This window comes from Balaenoptera ricei, chromosome 13, assembly GCF_028023285.1.
Source record: "Balaenoptera ricei isolate mBalRic1 chromosome 13, mBalRic1.hap2, whole genome shotgun sequence".
NCBI lineage: Eukaryota > Metazoa > Chordata > Mammalia > Artiodactyla > Balaenopteridae > Balaenoptera > Balaenoptera ricei.
Window position 1 is genome coordinate 73,361,880 of NC_082651.1, and position 24,881 is coordinate 73,386,760.

General features: G+C 40.5%; 1 protein-coding gene across 2 annotated transcripts in view; it reads left to right on the forward strand.

The window, feature by feature from the left end:
* The first annotated feature begins 13,549 nt into the window (after positions 1 to 13,549).
* The window catches only part of FEZ2 (fasciculation and elongation protein zeta 2), a 43,037-nt gene continuing 31,705 nt past the window's right edge, over positions 13,550 to 24,881 (forward strand). For both annotated transcript variants that reach the window (XM_059943607.1, XM_059943608.1), the window contains exons 1-3: positions 13,550 to 13,831; positions 17,902 to 18,010; positions 24,534 to 24,650. In XM_059943607.1, the coding sequence (XP_059799590.1) occupies positions 13,578 to 13,831; positions 17,902 to 18,010; positions 24,534 to 24,650 (480 nt within the window). In that variant the 5' untranslated portion in view covers positions 13,550 to 13,577. The remainder of the gene's footprint in view (positions 13,832 to 17,901; positions 18,011 to 24,533; positions 24,651 to 24,881) is intronic.

Here is a 24,881-nt window from a genome sequence, read left to right on the forward strand (position 1 = left end):
TAAAACATATATATCTTAATACACATATTTTTATATACAAATGGATCTCATTAAACTTACGTATAACATAATTTTTTAAAAGTGCTATTCTTCCAGTAATAAAACAGCATTAGTTGAAATATTATTAGCTGCCATAACAGATAAACCCCTGAATCCCAGAGGCTACACAATAAACAGTTTATTTCTTGCTAACTTGAAGAACAAAATGGATGTTCAAATTTGGTTTTCTTCCCAGCAGTGAATAAGAGAAACCCAGCTTCCCTCCACTTCATGTCTTTTTTACCTTTGACTGTGGTTTGCCAGGTCACTGTGCTTGCGTGCCTTAAGCCAGTGGAGGGGGAAGAAATAGAGGCTCTTGGGTGGAGGGTTTTCATGGGCTAGGTCTGGAAGGGGGACGCACATCTCTTCCATCCACATTCCATTGGCTAGAATGCATTCACATTACCACACCCAACTGCAAGGGAGCCTGGGAAATGTAGTCCGTACGTGTGCCCAGGAAGAAGAGGAATCTGGTAGGATATAGGCTAGCAGTGTCTACCACAGATATCCTCCCTGTTTGGCTTTAATAAAATCTCCTCCCGAGACACATGTTGTACATACTGAAGCATAGTCCAGTCTTTTGCAGTTTTAACTAAAGCTTTAAAAATTGTATGTTCATGAATATTTAACTACTTGCAAATGGCGGTAAATGTGAGGCCAAACCTGGCTGATTCCACCCACCTCCTTAGTAGAGGCCACTTGATTAGGGGCAGTGCAGATTTTTGGATCCTGAAGCTTGTATAATTTGGTGGAATCTGCTTAAGAAAAAGATACAAAATTAGCTATCAAACTAAATATTTAGAATGAGAAAAATTTATAACAAGTAACATTTTCTAAAAAGGTGACAAATATCACAAACATTATAAAATCCAGAAAAACAACATAATATTATAAAAGAAGTAACTTTCTTTTTTAAAAAAATTATTTTATTGGAGTATAGTTGATTTACAGTGTTGTGTTAATTTCTGCTGTACAGCAAAGTGATTCAGTTACACATATATATATTCTTTTTCATATTCTTTTCCACTATGGTTTATTCCAGGATATTGAATATAGTTCTCTGTGCTATACAGTAGGACCTTGTTGTTTATTCATTCTGTATATAATAGTTTGCATCTGCTAATCCTAAACTCCCAATCCATCCCTCTGCCATCCCTTTCCCCCTTGGCAACCACAAGTCTGTCCTCTGTATCTGTGAGTCTGTTTCTGTTTTGTAGATAAGTTCATTTGTGTCCTATTTTAGATTCCACATATAAGTGATATCATATGATATTTGTCTTTCTCTTTCTGACTTATTTCACTTAGTATGCTAATCTCTAGGTCCGTCCATGTTGCTGCAGATGGCATTATTTCATTCTTTTTTTATGGCTTAGTAATATTCCATTGTATAGATATGCCACATCTTCTTTATCCATTCATCTATCAGTGGGCATTTAGATTGTTTCCATGTCCTGGCTACTGTAAATAGTGCTGCTATAAACATAGGGGTGCATGTATCTTTTTGAATTATAGTATTGTCGAGATATATGCCCAGGAGTGGGATTGCTGGATCATATGGCAACTCTATTTTTAGATTTTTGAGGAACCTCCATACTGTTTTCCATAGTGGCTGCACCAATTTACATTCCCACCAACAGTGTAGGAGGGTTCCCCTAAAGAATTACCTTTCTAACACATCTCTATAATACTTTTCTCTTACATTTTGGCTGTTATTCTTGATTTACCTTTCATTGGACTGCAATTTTGTAACATCATTTTCCACAGACAACAGAAAGAAAATTCAATCTTTTCTCTAACATAATTTATCAATATATTTTTCCTTATTATTAGTAAATAATTAGTAATTTGGTCATCCTTCTTTGCTCTTCTGACATTTTTAGAAGGTGTAAGTGCCATATTTCCTTATAGCTGATCTTCAATTAAAGAATTTTATTTCAGAGAACTAAATATTGTTTATTTTATTAGACACTGGAAATGGATCTCTGCTTCCTAGGTCATTTAATATTATTAAACTCATATAAAATCAATGCCTGCTTCAGGGAGTATTAAAGCAAAGTCTTTAGCTGTGTCGCCCTTTGCTTTTGGGAGACTAATTTGATATCAATTTTAAATGTAGAACAAGCATAGAAACAAATCAATCTTCAAAACAATTCATAGAAACAAATTCCTAGGTAGGACACTGCCCGTAATAATAGTGGCTTATCATAGTCTCTCCTTTGTTCAAATACAAGAATCTGTCCATGTGCAACTGTTACTCTTTGTGTTTTATTGGGAGAATTGGAGAGATATTTTCAGTTCTCTGTTGCCTAAAACATTTCTCAGGTGCTAATGACAAAGCAAGTGGTTTCTGCTGCTTCTTAAATTTTGGCTGTCTTTACTCAATTAGTGAAATCTTCTGAGGAGTGAGAGGCTTCAGGATCTTCTGATGTATTATTTTTTCATTCCTATCAACTTTTTCCATGAACGTGTACACAGGCATCTCTGTTTGGAGGGCTGGAATTTGAGCCTTGTGACAAAGCAAACTCGAATAACCAAGGAGAGGAAATGAATAATAAAATTTTTTTGACAAATAAAAATGATGATATATTAGCATTAAACCATGTATTCAGCAAAGGAGAAAGGATCTGTATTTGTCAACTACCAAAGCCCTAAACTTTGAGGTAGGGATGATGGATGCATGTGCTGAACCAAATCATTTAACATCTCACAGCAAAAGGTAACCTTGTCATTTTCACCTGAACTGCATTTTCTTGCAAACTTTCTTTGGTCACAGAGAACCAAAGACACAGAATTGGTGTCTTTGGTCCTCTGTGACTTCCAGTACTTAATACCTCCCAGCCATCATTCTTTTATGATGGGACCAGAGATTTGGTAGATTTTCCCCTGATCTGTGACCCATTCAAGCAACTGCACTGCATCCTGACTGCAGCCTGGAATTTTGGAAGACTTTTCATTTAGATGGTCCTCATCTGTACTTCATTCTGTTTCTACTTGGTATTGTCTTTATTTGGTGGTTTAAATGTAGGTTAATTATCATTATAGTGGTGCCAGGTGATCTCAGTCGAGGTTGAGTTTGATTGTACTGGGTTTGCAAACTCCTTAAGCATTTGTATTTGTATGAGTTGATATTTATCAGGCATTGCTGTTTTTGAAAGAAAATGGGAGGGCTTTGTGCATGGGCTGCAGGGAATGGGAACCAGCTCAGAGAGATGAGAATAGAGAGGTTGTCTATGGTGTCTGTCCAGGGTGGTTAGAGCTAAAGTTTTTGAGTGTCATGGTGCTGAAATATGGTATAGGTTGAATTTGGTAGAATACAATGAGGAAAAGTCTCCCTTTGCTCTCCCATCTCAGCCTTTAACATGCTCTGTCCAATTTCTCCTCCCTACCTCTGACTGACATCTTGGTCAGATTCTATGGCTTTTCTGTCACTTTCATAAATCTAAACAGTCTCATTTTCAGGTAGAAAAAATCTGACTCAGTGTAAATAACCACTTCCATCTTATGTTCATGTCAAAACTTCTCCCCTCCCCTGCTCAGGGTTGACCTGGGAACCAGCAGGGGAAGGGGTTTAGCTTGCCTTTTCACTCTGTCTGCATCGCATCCCTTTTTGCTCTGCATCCTCCCTTCCTCCTAGGTTGAGGTCTCCTGCTGGAGTCTCCTTAACCCTGCTAATATCTTTTGGTGGGACCTTGTAAGGTGACTTGAGTCTAGCTACCTTCTGGGGTGTCCACTTGGCCCACAGGGGAAAATCATAACACTTGCCCAACAAACAGTGTATGTGTGTCTGCTTCCTCTGCTGCCTTCTCTCTTTGGACCTGTCATCACAGGCAGCTCCTCCAGCCTCCTGTCTACAGAATTCTCCAGGCAAGGGGAATCTCTAGTTTGTAAGTTCTGTTCCAAGAACTCTCGGTGTCCTACTCTGGGCCCATGGGAGCACTGGGATCTGGGTCCTGCATCTCAGTAACCATCTGGCTGGAGAGAAGGACACTGCTTACCCTCAGTGCAAGCTCTGCCCACTCTCTGGTTCTTGGGAAGCTCTCTCACTTGGCTTGAGTGGGGAGTACCCCAACCATATGGGGGGGCAGCTCTGCATCTCAATGACTCTAATCCTTTATACTTTCTAGTCTTCTCTCCTATAGATGAGTAATGGGATACAGGGAAAGGTCTGGCTCTGCTCTTTATTAGTAATTCACCCATTTAGCATTCTGTTACTGTTATTTCTAGGAGAGACCAATACTCAGAAGAAGGAACGGAATCATATCTGTCCTGAGCTCAAGAGGAGACTCCCAGAAACCACTGGTATGACCTGGGGAGGTGTATTTGTTTGCTAGGGCTGCCATAACAAAATACCAAAGATTTTGTGGCTTAAACAACAGAAATTTATTTCTTCACAGTTCTGGAGGCTAGAAGTCAAAGATCACGGTGTCACCAGGGTGGTTTCTTCCGAGGGCTCCCTCCTTGGCTTACAGATGGCCACCATCTCGCTGTGTCTTCACATAGTCTTTTCATTATGCACCCCTGGTGTCTCTTCCTCTTCTCATGAGGACACCAGTCATATTGGATTAGGACCCTACCCCAGCTACCTCATTTGAACTTAATCACCTCTTTAAAGATCTTATCCCCAAATACAGCTCTTCCTTGACTTACAATGGGGTTATATTCTGATAAGCCCATTGTAAGTTGAAAATATTAATTTGAAAATGCATTTAATTCACCTAACTCACCAAACATCATCTCTTAGCCTTAACCTTAAAGATGCTCAGAACACTTACATTAGCCAGTAGTTGGGCAAAATCATCTAACACAAAGTCTATTTTATAAGAAAGTGTTGGATATCTCATGTAATTCATTGAATACTGTACTGAAAGTGAAAAACAGAATGATTGTGTGGGTCCAGAATGGCTGTAAGTGTATCGGTTGTTCACACTTGTGATCACGTGGTTGACTGGGAGCTGCTGCTCACTGCCGCTGCCCAGCATCATGAGTGTCAGACCACGTATCACTAGCTTGGGAAAAGATCAAAATTCAACATCTGAAGTATGGTTTTGACTGAATGCGTATTGCTTGTGCACCTTTGTAAAGTCTAAAGATCCTAAGCTGAACCATGGCAAGCTGGGGACAGTCTGTGCAGTCATAGTCTGATGTACTAGGGGTTGAGACTTCAACATGAATTTGGGGGGAACACAGCTCATTCCATGACAGGAGGAGAAGGCTGAGGCTGGGGTTAGCTGGCCCCTCTGGGTAAAGCCCTGAGCATGGCTGTCCTCTCAAATACCACTCATCTGCTGGGTTTAGGCAGCAGCAGTGCTTGGAGTCTTGAGTCACAGAGCGGGAATGACTGAGCTAGTTCCACTGGAACGCCCAGTCTGGTGAGACTCAGGATCATTCAGGGTGTACACGCATCCAGTTTTCCAAAGAGCGAATCAGCCCTTCACAATTACAAAGCTACTCTCTCTTCATGATGTGGAATAAAAGTAACCTTTCTTTCTTTAAAAAACAACATGGAATTCCCAAGATACCTAGTCTTAACCCTCTGATACAAGATTAGAAACAGTTAGCTCACTTCTGACTGTAGTCAAATCCAGCAGAAAATTAAGCAATTATGTGTGTGTTTGCTTAAATTATGTAAATAATTATCTTAATAGGCCACTCTGCTTTGCTTTTGCAGATCCAAGCCCTATCTGACTTAAGTGGTTTATTTATTTAGATCCATAACATTTTGATGAGCCTCTTTGGATGCAGCAATACTGGTGCAGCTCCTTAGATGTCAAGACATTTTGACTACTCTTTTAAAAAAAAGAAAAGAAAAACCCTGTTAAATTTACAGCTTTAAGAAATTATAATGTAACATGTAGAACAGATATCCGCCCCCCAGTCTCAGCCCATCCCAGCCTCACTCACAATGAAATTTTCCTTCTCTAAAGATAGCAAAAGAAATGTCAACATCTCTGGAAACAAAATTTCGGAGGGAAAAAGCAAGTCGAAGACAAAGACCCGAGAAAATAAAAGTCCAAAGACACTCCAATTTTAATACTTATTCTTGTAATACCCTCATCGGTCAAATTTTGGAAGACTCCTCCAGCTGATTTCATGGAGTATTGCTGGATGCTGTGGTTCCCCATCCTAACACTCTTGAGACTGTGGAAATACCCTTATAAGAAATTTATATTAATACGTATACCAGAAAATAGAACATAATGCACATGATGAACATAAAATGTGCGACCTGGATCAGACAAAAAGTATCATAATTTACAGAATCCATTTAGCTCATCCAAATGTGATCCAAGCCTCCTGGTTTCTCTTCAGTTGCAGTCCTATGAACTGTGTGCATCTATGTCTTACTATATATCTGGAGGAGACTCTATTAATGCCACCTGGTCCCCTGAATGAATGTGCTGTCAGTCTTCCCCAGCGTCACCTTCTGACAGTCCGTTGTTGTGCTCAGTAGAGCTTATTTTTATTTTTTAGTCCCCCACCCTGCCAATTCAATAGGAGGTGGACTTGGTCTGTTTTCTGGAAGGCACCTTTTCCTCTTTATTTTTTTTCCTGTGTTGGGCCAGAGAGATTTCCATCTCTACTGAATTTCTTCTCCTCAGAGTTAGCCCCTCAAACTCAAGTCTTCAAATGACAACAGTCGATTTTATCAATCTTGCATTACTTTCTAGTGAAGTCAGTGTATATAATTGCAGCATAAAATACAGTTTGAATCAAAAAGTAAAATAGAAGAGATAATTAACAAGTTAACAGTCCATCAACAATTACTCCATACAGTGTATGAACTAATTTTAAATGTCTGATTTGAATCCACTTTAAAGAGATCAGATGTTGAATAAGCAGGGCATATCTGTACAGGGCAATTCTAACAACTGATTCAATAAAGCCACTCTGTTTAGAAAAAATCGTGGTTAAATACACATAACATAAAAATGATCATTTTAACATTTTTAGGTGTTCTGTGAGTTAAGTTCATTCACAATATGTGCAGTCGTCACCACTATCCATCTCCAGAATTTTTTCATCATCCCAAATGGAAACTCTGTATCCATGAAACACTAACTCCCCATTTCCCCCTCCTCTCAGCCCCTAGCAACCACCATTCTACTTTCTGACTCCATGATTTTGACTACTCTAGGTACTTTGTATAAGTGCATATGGTATTTATCCTTTTGTGTCTGGCTTCACTTAGCATAATGTCTTCAAGGTTCATCCATGTTGTAGCATGTGTCAGAATTACTTACCTTTTTAAGGCTGAATAATATTCCATTGCATATATACATACATATATACACACACCCTATTTTGCTTATGCATTCATTTGTCTGTGTACATTTGAGTTGTTTCCATTTTTTTGGCTATAAAGCCACACCTTAAAAAAATTTTATAGAGTTAGATTTACATGCAATAAAATGTACTTATTTTAAGCTTACTGTTCGATAAATGTATACACCTACATAGTCACCATTATCATCAAGTCATAGAGTTTTTCCATTACTCCAGAAGTTTTCCATGTGTCCTTTTGCAGTTAATTCTCCTACCCCAAACCATCCCATGCCCCAGGCACCAACCATCTGCTTTCTGCCACAGTGGATTAATTTTGAGAATTTTTTAGACCTGAATGATCTTGGTTGGTAATGAGACAAAGAATTCAGAATAAAGGGTTCATTAAATATGGGCAAGATAGGCTCGGGGAGACAAAGATGCTGAAATACATACAAGGACCCCAGTGACAGAGGTACTGAACTCAGGTTACTTGTGCACAAAAATGTCAGCTTGACTGATTAAGGTTAGGACTAACTTTCCTGTGGGAAAGTTAGAGATGAATGTTGATGTGGAAAAGCCAAGATCACAATCTTCTGAAGAGAAGAAATAATAAAGAATATATTACATTCCCATTGTTATAGTTCTTTTGTTCATATTTTGTCTTACTCATAGTCCTAAAGGAGGCAAGAATATTCTTCTACAAATTTTAAGAGCCATGTGTAGCCTCTTGCTCTTGTTTGTGGGAGGAAGAGTTTCCACTCCTCATTCTTTGTTCTGTGATAAGATGAATAGTGAGAGCATACAGTACTGACAATCATAGAGAAGAGGGAACAGAGAGGGCTTCACCATCCCAAGATGCCTCCGTGCACAGAATACTGCAAGTCTTAAAAAAAAAAAAAAAATTAGATAAAATTTGGCATATTCAACTCTGCATGATCTTAATTTCAGATGAGAAGAATTAAGAATATTCCAAAGCAGAGAATTTAGGCAGTTTAGAGTGTGCACTGGGTGCTTTCCATAACAGGATCCTTGAAGGTTAAATTGTTAGAGCTGTCATAATGTTAGATAAATAACAGCTGCTAATAGTTGTTTCCATTAATTTTTCTGAGACCAGCATTTGACTACCCAGAACACAACCAGGTATATACTTGGCACTGTCTTTCCTACTCAGTTATTTTGATACCTTGTAAGGCTGTGGCCATGGCCAGTCACCTTGGTTCCTTCTCTTGGTGGTGTAGCTCTGCTTCCACAGACCCTTGATCAAGTTCTGCTTGATCAAGACTCTGATCTGATCATTAAAATGAAAGATTCATCACTAACAAACTTGGACAATTAGAATTAAATATTCTTTAATAATAAAGCCTACACTGTGATATTTTGATTACTCAAAAGTTTCTTGATTTTTTTTTTTTTAATAGAGACAAAATGGAAAGAGCCCACCCTTTCCTTTTTTGGGAAACCAGCAACCTTTCCTTAAATTCTTGGTTCAACATATGGATTTCTCAATTCTTCTTACTTTTGTTGTGTCAGCTCTGTTTTTATTTATTTTTTACCTTGTTATTGAATAAACTTAGCCATTAGCTTAGCTTTTCTCAAGAAATTTTCATTTATATACATTCGCATTGTCTTACTCTTGCTTTATAATGCCTTCAGCATTTGCTTGTGTGATACTTTAAGAACCAGATATTTTCTGGTCCTGTGTTCAATGGTTTGTTTGTTTCTTTTGCAGTTCTTATATTTTCTGATTAATTAAATGTTTAGGTGGTCTATATGTTGAATAATCTACTTTTCTATTTTTTGTTACTTAAATTTTCACTGTGATATACTATATATGTGCAAAATTTAAATAACGTTGTCAAACAAGATAATTAACTTTTTCCATCTTGAATGATTAATCTGAGCATAATACCCAAGTGCCATGAAGCTCTCTTTAAAACTTACTCTATATTATCTTTCTAATTTTGAATCAAGTGCTGAAAATTCATTCTATAGGCTAACTTTTCTTAATACATGGAGTGAGCAAACATGTTTACACGTGTTCATATTTATCTGCTCTCTAGGAAATAAAAGCCTGAAATAAATAGATTTAGTTGGACAAATTAGAATTTGTCCTAAAATTTTCTACTAGAATTAGTAGAATTACCTCATGTGAGATACAGTGAGGTCAGGGGACCTCTTCTTAATCAGAAGCCTTTGGGTGTTGATGGAGTGAACTAAACAGGTGAGACTGGCAGGAAGTGTATGGTTTGGCCAGATCTGTGGCAACTTTAGGAAGCTAGAATTTAGCTGATGGGAAGAAGAGTTGCTGGAAAGTGGGCTAAGGTTGCTGTCAGGAAATTATTAAGTGAGGAGGTTTAGGGAGTAGTGAAACTGTAGGTAATCATTAGTTAAATCCATTTCACCTGTAACTTGCCTTCACTAATCAAGGTCATTTTAATTGTTGTTAAAAAGACTTGCAGGTCCTGTAAGCTGCATGTAGCCTAAACAGTAAGATCTTTGCCCAAGTCATTATCCAGGAATTGGTGTCAGGTGTGTCTAGTTCCAGATGAGCTGTTTAAGACTGGGTAGGACCACCCACCCTCCAACTAGGCATGCCTGCTGGGTGACCTTTTGATGTTAGAGGGCTAAAAACTCCACCCTCAGATTGTGCTAAACTCCTCCACTTCTGAACCTGCAGAGGCCTGTAGCTTAGTTCCACCTGTGCGGATTAACCACACCTTTTTTCAATCAGGCTCCTCAGGCCCCCCACGCCTCAGACTGCCCTACTCCTTTAGTCTTTATCTCATAAATACCCCAAGCCCCTTGTCTTCCTGAGGCGGGTTTGAGAGTGGTTCTGTCTCTACTTTGACTGCCTTGTGAGTAAACCCTCTGTTTCCTGGCATTTCAGTGCTTTTGCTTGCTGCTCCTCAGGCAAAATGAACCTGGTTCTGTAACAAATGTAACTCTGGGAGCTGGATTTTCTAAAAAAAAAAAAAAAAAAAAAAGCAGTTTGAGTGGAGGACCAAAAGGACTAAAGGAAAGAGCAGGCATAAAGAAATGAGGCCACAACCGGGTGGAATACAGACTCCTGCTGGATGTCCTTGAAGCTGTGGAGCTCTGTGCAGCCCCCAGGTAACCCCATGGGGAGAGAGGTGTGTGGAAGGCTTTGAAGTACTGCTACTTTATAATTTTACCTGGCTATGAACGTTTTACATTTAAACTTTTCTGTTGTTACTCTTTCATGTTTACAGTCATTATTTAAAATCTACAGGAGCACCAATTAACATTTTATTCCATACTATAGTTTCTTTCTAGTCTCATTGCTCTTTCCCCATAAAGTAGCACAGTTTTCTCCTAGGCACATTTTTGGGGAGCACTTTTATAGATTGTGTTGAGTGCCAAGATTACTATAGGTGTGCTAATATAAATTAATTAAGAAAAGTGATTCAAGTCTTGTTTTTGCAGTGGGGTATTCAAAGTGTCTGGGGTGATACCAGGTAATTTGCATTTAATTAAAAGTAAAAAGCCTCCTATGTGGAAAATTTGACTAAAATAAAATTCTGAGACCACTAAAGCTAACCCAATAGCAATTTATTTGCAGGCATATGAAAAATTTGACAGTTGTTACATTTAGGTGGGAAGAGTAAGTAATTTTGATTTCCACTAACAAACATACATATGCCACACAGGTAAATGGAAATACAGGTCAAGAAAAAAAATTATTTTTTGCCTTAGCTATGTACATAATTAGAAGAGCCTGAGTCAATTCCATAGTTTCTCATGACTCTAGCCCAATACCTAGAGAAAAATAGATCTTTGATACATGTAGAGTATCATTTTTGAGTAATATTCAAATAGGTGAATGTCAGCTGAGCTAATGTTGTCTCATCAACCCCAAAGCTATTAACCATTGAGTAATTAGTTCTAGCTCTTGGCTAGTTAGAGCTCAACATCTGCTCCCTTCATGGTTTCAAAGGAAATGGGAAGGTAATGATATTGCCTTTAAAGTAATTATCAGCAGTTCCTTAGGCTTGATTTATAGACGTATCTTGTTAAATATGGGACAAATCATTGAAATACGAGACAAAATTCATCAGAATGGTAAATAGGAAATTTTGGTATTAACACGTATTCTTTTTTTTTTTTTTTTAAATTAATTAATTTATTTATTTTTGGCTGTGTTGGGTCTTCGTTTCTGTGCGAGGGCTTTCTCTAGTTGCGGCGAGCGGGGGCCACTCTTCATCGCGGTGCACGGGCCTCTGACTGTCGCAGCCTCTCTTGTTGTGGAGCACAAGCTCCAGACGCGCAGGCTCAGTAGTTGTGGCTCACGGGCCTAGTTGCTCCGCAGCATGTGGGATCTTCCCAGACCAGGGCTCGAACCCGTGTCCCCTGCATTAGCAGGCAGATTCTCAACCACTGCGCCACCAGGGAAGCCCCTAACATGTATGTATGTATGTGTTTGTTTGTTTATTTATTTATGGCTGTGTTGGGTCTTCGTTTCTGTGCGAGGGCTTTCTCTAGTTGCGGCGAGCGGGGGCCAGTCTTCATTGCGGTGCACGGGCCTCTGACTGTCGCGGCCTGTCTTGTTGCGGAGCACAAGCTCCAGATGCGCAGGCTCAGTAGTTGTGGCTCACGGGCTTAGTTGCTCCGCGGCATGTGGAATCTTCCCAGACCAGGGCCCAAACACGTGTCCCCTGCATTGGCAGGCAGATTCTAAACCACTGCGCCACCAGGGAAGCCCCCTAACATGTATTCTTGAGGATAGGTTCCCACGTTGTCAAGACATGGACAGAGCATGTCTGGGAAAATCTTATTTTCTATTATTAACTTAGTATTTATTTTTCAGAATAGGAATTCATCTCTTATGACCCAACTATGTTCCGATTCCTAAATGAAGTATTTGATTACTGCAGTCCAAAGATACTGCTTCTGTCAGCTCCTAGGTATTTGTTGCCCCTACATATTCACACTCCCTTAGAATTATATCTTTTCCCCTAATTTTTTTTTGATGGTAAAATACACATAACATAAAATTACCATCTTAACCATATTCAAGTGTACAGTTTAGTGGTATTAGGTACATTTATATTCTTTTTTTTTTTTTTTTTTTTTTTATGTGGGATCTTAGTTCCCCGACCAGGGATGGAACCGATGCTCCCTGCAGTGGAAGCGTGGAGTCCTAACCACTGGACTGCCAGGTAAGTCCCCTGTGTAGTTATTTTTAAAATTTATTTATTTTTATTTAATTTTGGCTGTGTTGGGTCTTCGTTTCTGCGCGAGGGCTTTCTGTAGTTGCGGCAAGTGGGGGCCACTCTTCATCGCGGTGCGCGGGCCTCTCACTATCGTGGCCTCTCTTGTTGCGGAGCACAGGCTCCAGACGCGCAGGCTCAGTAGTTGTGGCTCACGGGCTCAGTTGCTCCGCGGCATGTGGGATCTTCCCAGACCAGGGCTCGAACCCGTGTCCCCTGCATTAGCAGGCAGATTCTCAACCACTGCGCCACCAGGGAAGCCCATTTATATTCTTGAGTAACCATCTCCAGTGCTCTTCATCTTGCAAAACAAATTCAATACACATTAAACAGTAACTCTCTACTCCCAATTATACGTTTTGGTATAAACGCTTTCCAGTTTTATCACTCTAACTGCATTGTAAGCCCGTTGTAGGGAGCAGTCATGTATTAGTTATAAAACATACACATTTGGTACTTACTGTCAGGCACTGTTCCAAGTGCTTTGCAAATATTAACTCGCATAATTGTTCATCTTTGTATGTTGCAGAGGGTCTAGCACGTGCTTTACACGTGGGAGACATAAAATATTTGTGGAATGAATTTTGGTACCATTTAAGCATTTCCAAGTGACTATTGCTGTTCTTCTGGTTGAAAAGTTACCAAAGGAGCCAGATTACTTTGGGGAAATGATCTGGGGAGTAATCTGACACTGGGTGCAAGTTTAAAGAAGTCCTTTATTTTAGCCACATTTAGGCCAGGTTCCCACTAAGGAAATCTTAGAGTAAAGCTATTCCTGAATGATAGACTATAGGAAGTGACTCAACGCAGTTAAAGTTTTCCTTTCTACCGGGACCAGCGCTCAACTCAAAGAAGACTCAGGAGAAGGGAAGACCCCGGGGCTGCAAGGCCCCGGGAGAGGGCCAAGCCTCCGCGGGAGGTAGGGGGTGGGGCCTCGGGCGGGGCGGTACTTCGGGGGCGGGGCCAGACCGCGGGGCCGGGGCCGGGGCCGGCGCCGGGGCGTGGCGGGGCGGGGCGCGGCGGGGCGCGCGACTGCACCAGGCGGCGATGGCGGCGGACGGGGACTGGCAGGATTTCTATGAGTTCCAGGAGCCGGCCCTGAGCCTCCAGGACCAGGAGAACTGTAACGCGAGCCCCGAGGCCAAAGCAGGTCCGGGCGGGGGAGGCGACGGCTTCCCAGCGCTGGCCTGCAGCTTGGAGGAAAAGCTGAGCCTGTGTTTCCGTCCCTTGGGTCCGGGTGCCGAGCCCCCCAGGGCGGCCGTGCGGCCCATCACCGAGTGCAGCCTCCTGCAGGGGGACGAGTGAGTGCGGGTCCCGGCCGGGAGCGGGCGGGAGCCTCCTCTGCCCCTCGTCCAGCCCCTCGGCCTGCCCGCCGGCCCTCAGTCAACAGCCTCGGCGAGACTCTGGCCGCAGGCTCCTCCCCGCACCCTCCTTCCGCCTCCATCAACTCCGGGGTCCCGCCCCTCCGTGTTCTCCCACTTCCTTCCTTGGGGCTTTCGGCCTCTGCGCCCCTGGCTATTTAAATCCCCTGCTCCCCTGGCCCCCAACGAACCCTTAAACGTCCTCCTCCTTCCTAGAAACCAACTCCTGTTTGGTTTAGAGGGGAGTCTTGTACAGAGCCCCGTAGTTTAGAGATAGTATCTCCTCGGGCACATGTGTAGACATTCATTCATTCAACTAGCATTTTTTAAGCGCCGGCTACGTGCCAGAGGCTGCTTCGCACTGGGAATACCAAGATGACTGGACATTACCCCTCTCAAGCAGAGGGCAACCTAGGGTGGGAGCTAGATTTGTAAACAAACATTTGTATGGGTGTGACAAACGCTCTAATGGATATATGTACAAAATATAGGAGATTTAGTGTGTGTGTGTGTGAGAGAGAGAGAGAGAGAGAGTCAGGAAGGACTTCATAGGGAAAGAAGTGTGAGAACTGGACCCTGATGGGTGAGTGGGAGTTTGCCTGGCAGGTGAAAAAAGGTCTAGCATTCTAGCTCAGGGATACAGCACATGCAAAGGTACTGACGTTGAAGCAGCGTTTTTGCCACAGGAATTTATTGGCTCCATCTGAGAGCCCAGGTTGAGTGTGAGTTCCCACAGAGGCATAAAGGAAAAGCTCTGGTTATTAATAGCAAGGATCTCCTAGTCTGGTAGGGAGACCAATGCATAAACAGGTAATTATTACAGAATCATCTAAGTGCAATGATAGGAAATTGGCAGGGCTTTATGAGAGCTAGGGGAATGGAGGGACAGAGGTTATTTAACTGCCCAGAAACCCAGTTATAATTTGGTTAGATAAGGGTTGTAATTATGTACCATAGTTTTACTCCAGAAGATACAGAAAGGAATGATGAAAGTGAGGGAATTTGACAATATTGTAATGTAGGGGGAGAGGAGCCCTGGAGAGGCTGAGGGTGAAATTATGGAGTAAACACTGAGGTTGTGGGTAGGGGTGGGTTTTCAGAGCATTGAAGGGATGGAGAGGTTAGGGAAGAATTCTTGAGAGAAGGATTCATGGGCATAGAAAGGGGCTTGTCAGTTTCCTCTGTGAATCAGAAGATTTATCAGGAAGAGGGGGTTGGGAATGGGGGCCTGTAAACATAGCTTAGCAGTGGTTCAGGCCCAGCTATGCTTGGAGACTATATCTTTTCATTGCTACCTCTGTACACTGTTCTGCCCAGGCATAGAAGGAAAAGTTTTTGATTGGATATTATACACACAGATATGCATGCAATCAGTGGCAAAAGATGACATTTTAAACAGTCTATTCCCAAAGAGAAGGTAGTGTTATACATAGATCTATATACTCGGAATCACTAGACTCAGGACATTCTCTGGATTTTAAAATTATATTTATTATACATTTGGGTTTATTAAGAATAACTTCTCAAAACAGATTAGTGGTTTGTACACAGATAAGATTCCCTATTTTTGCATCACCTGTACTGTCTGAGAAGTAGTGTATTTTAGCCTTTGCTTAAATCTTTGGTTGATATAAAACTTAAAAGTTTTGTTACTCTTGATAATGGTTTAGTAGATAGTAGATGTTATGTTGGTGGTACAGCATGTCACTTGATTTGGGAATGCATAAGAAATCTGTCTCTCTTTTCTGAGCTGGGGTTGCTCACCACTCGCATTGTCCCTGTTCTATTGCATAAATCTGCTCTCCATTGCTTGATAGAGTCCATTCCTGTTTCTTTCACTAGAGAGGGCTGAGAATTCTTTCACCCAGATAGTGCCTTGCCTTAGGGCACTTTATTTCACTTCTGAGTCCTGGTTTTAGTTTTGGTTAAATACAGATTGTGCTTATCTGCTAAAGTTTTACTTTAGTAGGGTCTGGTGTGGGATTCAATGTCAGCAGGACTTTGACCTTTGGAAAAGAGCTGCCCTGCTAGTTGTTTATGACTGGCTGTAATACTTTATGATAAGGATGAAGGTAGTTCATGTCTTGACTGGAGAATTCTACAAATCTTTCAGTTAACTCGGCCCTGTGTCTTTCCAACCACAAACGTTCTGGCCCTGGTGAAGATAGAGGACGGTGAATTGTGCTTCATTTTCTTGGTAGATCAAATTCACCCACAGTCAGTTCTACATGAAATCTTACACTCCACTTGTCCTTTTATTATAGCCTCATTTAAGAAGGAGCAAACAAGCAGACAAAACAAACCTCAAAAACTCTGGACTGTCTTCACCTACTGGAATATGCTAGTAGTTCCTACCCAGGGTTAGATACATGGTCAGTTATTCAGTATTTGCAAATCTTTTACCCAGGAAGATGTGGGCCAGAGAAACCCAGCAAATTTAGCATCCAGAAGTGTTGTTTCCAATTTGAGCACATTGGCATTAGAGGAGATGATTCCTGCTGAGAGGAGGATAGGAATGAACCATGCATATGGGAGATTTTCTGGGTAAATGAGCCAGTTTTCTAGAGCTTTTTGGGTTCACATTTTCATTGAGGCTAATGTGCATTCCAAAGCCAGACATCATTTTGGAATTTTTGGCAGTTGTGGTCACATTGCTTCTTCTCTTTAGCACCAAATCCCAATTCATTAAATCAGTATGTTGTTTCTCTATTTTAAAGCTTGCATTCTTATTTTTATGTTCCCGGTGGTCTTGTTTTTGTATCCTAGTATCTTACATGCTTGGAAATAAAACCCACCCAATTTTTTAGTGGCTTATTCACAATTGGATACCTGTTATAAATGTTAGGGTGTTTTTGGTTTTTTTGGTTTTTTCTTTATGACTTGTATGTGTGTATCTCTGGCCATTAAGTAGCTTATATGTGTAGTGTTTAACTTTACTTACCCTAATTAAATTTCATCTCATTTATATTTCTGAACTCATGTTTTTCATATAATGTCATTTAAAAGAAGAATGCTGGTTAATACTTTGGGACTGAAATTAATTTTGGTCATGAAATTGGAGTTTGCAGTCCTTATTCCGGTGTGGTTTGGGACTTTTCTCAATACAACTCATTTGAATTAATGCTTAGAGTAATAGAGTTGGAAGGAATGTCTGCTATTCTTGTCCAAGCTTCTCGTTTGAAAAAGTCCAGCTAACACCTACAGAGGTTAAGGGACATGGTCAAAGACTCATTGAGGATGAATGTAGACAAGTCTGTTTTCTGAATTTAGTCAAGTGCCCTTTTCATTTTACCCTGTTGCCTCCCCAAAATGCTGTTTGATAATAAGGAAGGGTAACTGCACTGGGTATAATCTGCATTTTATTGTGAACTCCCTTTCTTTCCCTTTTCATCTTATCTTAGTCTTAGTCTATTATAAATTAGATATTAAACCCTAGTCTCACATTGAGACTGAATTCTTTCTCCAGAAAATTCTTTCTTTTTGGTTAGAGAGAGATTATTCATTCTATGAAATAGTCTATATGTTTGGAAGTTACAGAAGAAAAATAAGTATAAAGCACAGTGTATTTACTACATGTTTTGGCTTGAGAAACATTGTTTAACCTTCCTGTGCTTTAGTTTCTATCTGTCAAATGGGGATAATAACAGTTCTTCATAATACTGTTTTTGAGGATTAAATGAGTTAATGTATGTAAATTGCTTAGAATATATGTAAATTGCTTACTTAGAGCCTGGCACAGGATACAGTGGAAATGTCAGCTCTCGACTTTGTGAGAGTTTTCTATGTCCTGTCACCTTCCCTCAGGACTTCTTGTCAGGCCCAGTGACAGGATTTTCCTTTTGTCTTTTTCTGGAGTCTCTACTTTGTTGATGCTTTTCTGAGAAACAATAGCCTCCTGTTTTTCTGCTTTGATACTTTTTGTTCTCTCTTTCACTGTAGTACTAGGTATCTGTTTAATAATGACATACAGAATGTTAACTTTCATTGATTGTAGTTTTCTTCTTTTTAAGGATTTGGAATGCCCTGACAGATAATTACGGAAATGTAATGCCTGTAGACTGGAAGTCATCCCATACTAGGACCTTGCATTTACTTACTCTGAACCTCTCAGAAAAAAGGGTAAGTTAGGAATTGCACCAGTAGTTTCTGAATAACTGATTCTGATAATGGAACTAAAAAGTAGCATTTCTGTTTAACCACAGTTGGTTGAGTTGCTTCTTATTTCCAAGCTTATCGCAATTGGAGTGGCCCTCTTTTGCCATCTCGGTTCTGCTACTGTCAGCTTGCTAGCACTTCCCTCCAATTCTTCCCCAGCACACAACTTTTTTATGTTCAGGTAAATTTTCATCACCTGTGTATGAACAGCAATGATCAGCATTTTTTTCCAGCTTAAATAACATAATTTTGATGTGCTGAGAACACTCAGTAAGAACCCTAGCCTTTGATTTAATATATAGAGGGTACTGGAATATCTACAGAGTTAGTTAACTTTCTGATGAATTTAATGACTTGCTAGATGTGACATATCATCTGAAGATTGTGTTTTTCTGTGAATATTGGGGAACCTTTAAAAGATTTCAGTTCTTGGCTTTTTAATGTGTTCTTGGCTACCTGTTGGAGGCTGCTATATATGTCTTGGAACTGTAAAGTGAAGACACCTTGAGTAAGAAGTGTGAGCACAGGTGATAGGACAACAAGGCGGACAGAAAAACGAAGAGAATTGCTTTAAGTGGAAAATCACAGTGTGGTTTAAAGCTGATGAGAAACGAGGCCAAATGGAAGTTTCAGGGCCTGACTCTTTAAATTCTTCATCAAATAGCAGTGTCAGCTCATGCCAGGTCTTTTGGCATGCTCCGTATTTCATTAAGTGTATTTGTGTAATTACCGGGAGTATAATGCAGTAGGGCTGTGAGTATTTTAAATCATTTTCTGAAATGATTTTCTTAAAAATGTGATTCAGAAAAGCTTGCTCCCTACTATTTTCTTGTAAAATATATAATTCTGACTATATTTCTTTGTATTCTAGTAGATACAGGATTTATTATTTGTACCAATTATTAATCCCCTTAAGCTGTTTTGCAGGCTGACCTGACATACATTTAGGGAAAGGAATAAAACAAAATATCTTATGATCTGTCTTCTGTTTATTTGCATCTTAGCTATCATTCTGGGCTTAGTTCAAGTTTCCCTTCCTCTCTGAAGCTTCCTATTACTGTTTTAGCCTTTGCTGATCTCATGGAATTATATAATTTTAGAGTTGGAAGGGACTTTAAAGGACACTTAATCCAGTCTCTCATTTGGGGGGAATCCCCATCTACAGCATCTCTGACAGACGGTCATTTTGCCATGGCCTCAATCCTGGCACGGAAGGAAAATGCACTCCTCTCTGTGGGAACCGGTTACGCTTGTTGGGGTGGGAAAATCGTAAAGGACTCATCTGTCCCACAGAATTTAGCCCCCTAGTCTCCTGCGTGCTGGTCCTCACAGTACTTTGTCCGTGTCTCAAATCATTATTGTGTTCTCTTATTATGTATCTGGGTCTGTCATTAGATTGTAACCTCCTGGTAGGTATCTTTGCCTTTCAGTAACCACCACTGTGCCTGGCACATACTGATTACTAAGACAAGTGTTTGTTGAGTGAACAAATGAATAATCTCATCAGTGAGGCTATATAAGGTCAGAGACCATGGTGGAAAGTTTTTTTTGAATGTTTTCTATATTATTTAACATAGTGTTGAATCCACAATAGCCAGTCAATGAGTACTTTTTTGTTTGACATATTAAAAAATAGTAGAGAAGAGATCTTTTCATAGTTTCAAAGGGAAGTACATTAGTAGCATGAATGGAACACTCTAATCCAGTTTCATTGAATATTGTTATTTGGTTACCTCTGGGGGCGTCACTCCCTTTATCTGCCTTTTGACTGTTTCAGTGCTAGAGCAATGGCATAGCCAAGGGTAGTGATTAGTAATGATGTGGAGTTTAGTACTAGTACTGGTTGTGAAAGCCTTACCTGGAAAACTCAGCAGGTTAAAATGGACAAGTGATCATCTAACATCTGTCTGTCTTGACATGACTACCCAGGTGTTGAATACAACTGAGATGAGAAGTCTAGTCCTCAGGAATGAGTAGCACACGTTAAGTTCCTGAAGAACAAATGCACAACAAGGTACGATATAAGAAGCAACCATGTTATTAGGTAGCATATAATTAATTTTTTTTAACCTGGGAAGTTGCCAACTGTGTGCTCTATTCTTTTCATAACTGAACTATGCACAATTTACCTTTCAGAAGCATTCTTTAGATTATTCCAGTTGTATAACAGTATCTATATGAAATTTTTATTTTTTAAATTTATTTATTTTATTATTTATTTTTGGCAGTGTTGGGTTTTCGTTGCTGTGCGCAGGCTTTCTGTAGTTGCGGCGAGTGGGGGCTACTCCTTGTTGTGATGCGCAGGCTTCTCATTGCGGTGGCTTCTCTCATTGCAGAGCACGGGCTCTAGGTGCACGGGCTTCAGTAGTTGTAGCGCATGGGCTCAGTAGTTGTGGCTCGTGGGCTCTAGAGCGCAGGCTCAGTAGTTGTGGCTCACGGGTTTAGTTGCTCCGTGGCATGTGGGATCTTCCTGGACCAGGACTCGAACCCGTGTCCCCTGTGTTGGCAGGTGGGTTCTTAACCACTGCGCCACCAGGGAAGTCCCCTATATGAAATTTTTGACAAAAGGGGAAGAGGTTTCTTTTTGGTTAGGATGAGAAAAACAGGAAACCATAGTTCCCTAGATTTGTTCTTAATTTTTTTTTCATTGATGTTTAAGATGGCACACTTCTAAATTTGATGGGTCTTTTCTAGAGTAAGGCAACTGGTACATTCCAAGTTCTTACATGGGCACATTTTTTCCATTTGAGGCAGCTTCAGTTTTATAGAGGGAAACAGAACCATGGCTCTGTATCTAAACCTGGCATAGGAAGGAGTGATGGGAATGTTTGGCAAAGAGGCACATTGATGCCGAGTGGGAGCATGAATGATGATACCCATGACAGTCAAGGTTAATTTTCAAAGCCCGAAAGGGATTCCAGCCCTTAGCATATGCCATCTCTGTGGGGAATGGGCTTGGCTCCCTCTCTGGAAAGATGGTCTGGGATCATTATTTCTGTTGTCATGGAAATTTATTCTAATGGCTTATTGGTGTCACTCATGTGTTTTGGCAATAGCTGTAAACCTGTTCTAAATCCAGTGCCATTCTTGATCATGCGTATGTGATAGAATGCTTCTAAATCATTTTGCCTTAGGAACATCTCCTGTGCCGTGTTTTTCCTTCTATCATGAGGATTTCTTCAGGGACAGGGACTTTGTTTAATGCACCTTTTTATCTTCAAGAGTAGAAACAGAAGATAATAATGGCTTCCTTAGGAGTAATTTTAAAATTAAAACTTTCACTTGTCTATAAGGGGAAAAATAAGACAAAACTATGGTCCTCAAGTCACAACATAGAGTTGTGATTTTGGGGGAGGGTGTTGAAGTTTTAGGATCAGTGAATGTAATTGTTAGGTACTCTACATCATCGTACACCCTCGTGTGGCACTTTTCATCTCCACTTCTACTATCTTGAAATCAAACATCCTCTCTCATCAAGAGCCAAATCTCTTGACCTTTCTCCTTTCTTATTAACACGATAACTGTCTAGTTTAAAAAAGTGAACTAAAGCTATAGGACTTAACATGAAAAAGCAGCCTCTGCCCTACTTACCTCATCATCCTTGATTTCATTTACCAGAGGCAACCACTTTCAACTACTTCAACTGTTTCGTCCAGCAGATAACATTCTCCTATCATTTTACTTGATTTTATTCAACTTAGACTTTATTCATTTACTTTCTACCCAGAGGATGAGGGTTTAGTACTCTCAAAGTCTTCCCTCCAGCCCTCCAACCACAACCCTCAGAAAAACTTTTGCTTCCCTCATCTTCCTAATATAATTATGTCAAAATTTTTGGTTATATTAACCTTCATAATTCATATTGACCTTTCTTTTAAAAATTAATTAATTTATTTATTTTTGGCTGTGTTGGGTCTTTGTTGCTGCACGCGGGCTTTCTCTAGTTGTGGCGAGTGGGGGCTACTCTTCATTGCGGTGTGCGGGCTTCTCATTGCGGTGGCTTCTCTTTATTGCGAAGCATGGGCTCTAGGCACATGGGCTTCAGTAGTTGTGGCACGAGGGCTCAGTAGTTGTGGCTCATGGGCTTAGTTGCTCCGCAGCATGTGGGATCTTCCCGGACCAGGGCTTGAACCCGTGTCCCCTGCATTGGCAGGTGGATTCTTAACCACTGAGCCACCAGGGAAGCCCTATATTGACTATATAAATGTTCACATTTAAGTACATTTTATGATTGTGTGTCCTCTTTTTTTTGTTTTTTTGTTTTTTCTTAAGGTAGTAATAATTGCCTTTTTGTGGTTGATTTAGGTTATCATTAGCTCACTAATTCAACCTCAACAGAGCCATAAAAGTCATTTTAGTAAGTGAAACACACTAGGTAATCTGTCAGGCTTTCTTTCTCTTTTTCTTTCATGCTTTTCTTGATTCCTCTGCAGTAACAATTCTAATCTGAACTGGTTACTCTCTAGTTTAGCTCCACAGTCATCATTCTGGGATCTTTACTTCACTGTTATTATAAGAATTCCCTTCACCTCTTTCTTGTGTTAGATCCTATGTCTGCTTCCTTTTTGGTTTTCCTCCTGGTTTTAATGGAACATACTCTGCATGGCTTTCTGAGAAAGGGTACCTGAGAGGTAAATTCTTTGAGAAATTGAATGTCTGAAAATCTCTTTATTCTAACCCCCTACCTAATTGTTAGTTTAGCTGGATATAGGATTCTAGGGTGGAATTTATTGAAACATGGAAATTGCATTGATTTTTTAAGTCTCTTTTGTTGCTGTTGAGAATTCAAATGACATGTTGATTTCTGATCCTTTTAATGTGATGGTTTTTTCTCTCTGGAAGCTTTTAGGGTTTTTTTTTTCTTCCCCCACACAGCTTTTTGAAATTTCATATGTTGAAGGCTATGTCCAGGCCTTTCCTAGCCTGATGGTACAGTGAGAAATCGAATGTGGAGGTGTGTCATCACCGTGATGCAGCATGGCATTGCAGTATGTGGTAGCAGATAGAGCTGGAGTGCTGATGTGGCTCCTCCCCCAGCCTAATGTTATGAAAGGCAGCATGTCAGTGTTTTTCTTTGCACTTCTCACCTGCAGGTTTCTTATTCTGTGGGGTGTATTCACCATTAAACTTCAGACCTGTAGGAGCTAGGGAGGCAGTAGGGACCTACATCCATCCAATTGTACCTTCAGTTTTTATATATATCCTCTGTAGTGGTAAATAATTTTCCCAGGTAAAATATATATTTTTTAAATTACGTACTATCTGCTAGAACTACACGGTTGCTTCTTACGTAGTTCCTAGTTGCCCATTTGTTCTTTGGGAACTCAGTGTGCCACTCCTTCTGATGAATAGAGTTCTAGTTTTGTTCTATTCATCGTCTGAATGGTCATGTCATGATGGATAGATGATCACTTGTCCATTTTAATCTGCTGGGTTTTCCAGGTCAGGCCTTTATAGTTAGTAAAGGTGAGGTCATTATTATAGGGGCTGTTGATATTCATGTGGGCAGGTTAAGAGACACCATACGATGTAGACATGGTGCAATACCCTGGTGGTGGCAACAGCAAGCAGCCCTTTAGCACCCTTAGGCATGAAGAGAGGTAAGGAGAGGGAGAAGTTACCAGAACCTGGGGAGAGTAGCTATGGGGGAGAGGTCAGCTGGACAGGAGCTGCAGCCTTTGGAATCTGGTAGGGAGGGAGACAGCAGAATAAATGCCCAGCCCTTCCCCTCCTGCCTTCCAGTCTCCTGTTAGTGTCTACCAGTGTGTTAACCCACCTGGAAGCCAGAAGTCAAGGGCATCCTTTGATGTAGCTCATAAAGGTCAGCCTCCGGGGGCACAGATTGGGGAGAAAAACGGTAGTGAGGCAAAGAGAAAATCTCCAGTAGTTTGGTTTAAAGATATTTTTGGAACCTAGAAATACTCTTTTTTGGAAGAAGAGATAGATATTCAACTGGAAGGGCTCAATATGATCCTCGTGGACAATTGCCATCTGCCAGGGAGTTGATTACTTATCTTTTACTCTGTTAAAGTTAGTTACTCGCAAACTAACTTCTGTGTTTTCTGTGGAATTTTTACATATACTAATCTTCCTATTAGATCATTAATTAAATAACATTTGCCCCTGTCTCCCGCCCCTCCCGCCCCATTTGCTACAATTCCCTACAAATTGCTATCGAACACCATATATTTTTGTACTTCCTAGACACTCTTCCCCTTGGAATAAATAGCTAAGTGTGTGTCCATTTGGGCAAGAGGGGATATATGCAGCACCTTAATTTCATATTTATTCTACATTCTTCTCATTTCTGTTTGAGATGACTATGCAAAGCACCTCACACACTGCCTGGTACGGAGCAGCTGTAATAATATCTGCCTTTTGAAGCTCTCAGCAGATGCTTCCCTCTGCAGCCTCCTTTACCCAGATGCTTCGACTTTGTTGTGATCAGAATGTCCTCCTCTTAACAGTGGGTAGTTTTTGTTTTTAGACGAGTGACAGCTTGCTCTTTGATACCTCAGACGATGAGGAGCTGAGAGAACAGCTGGATATGCATTCAATCATCGTCTCCTGCGTTAACGACGAGCCCCTCTTCACGGCAGACCAGGTACAAAGGAGAATCCCATCCATCAAGGGAAGGGATCCTCGGCTGAAAAACGATTTCTTATTGTGGCCATAAGTGATGGGGTGTTGGAATTTACTTATTTCTATTGTATTTTCTGGTAATACAGGCTTAACAGTTTTCTCCTGAGGAAAGAAGAAAGTATATGATGTAATCTGAAGCAGCTGGATTATGTTAGTTGGGAAAATTTTTCAATATATGCAATTTTCCAAGATA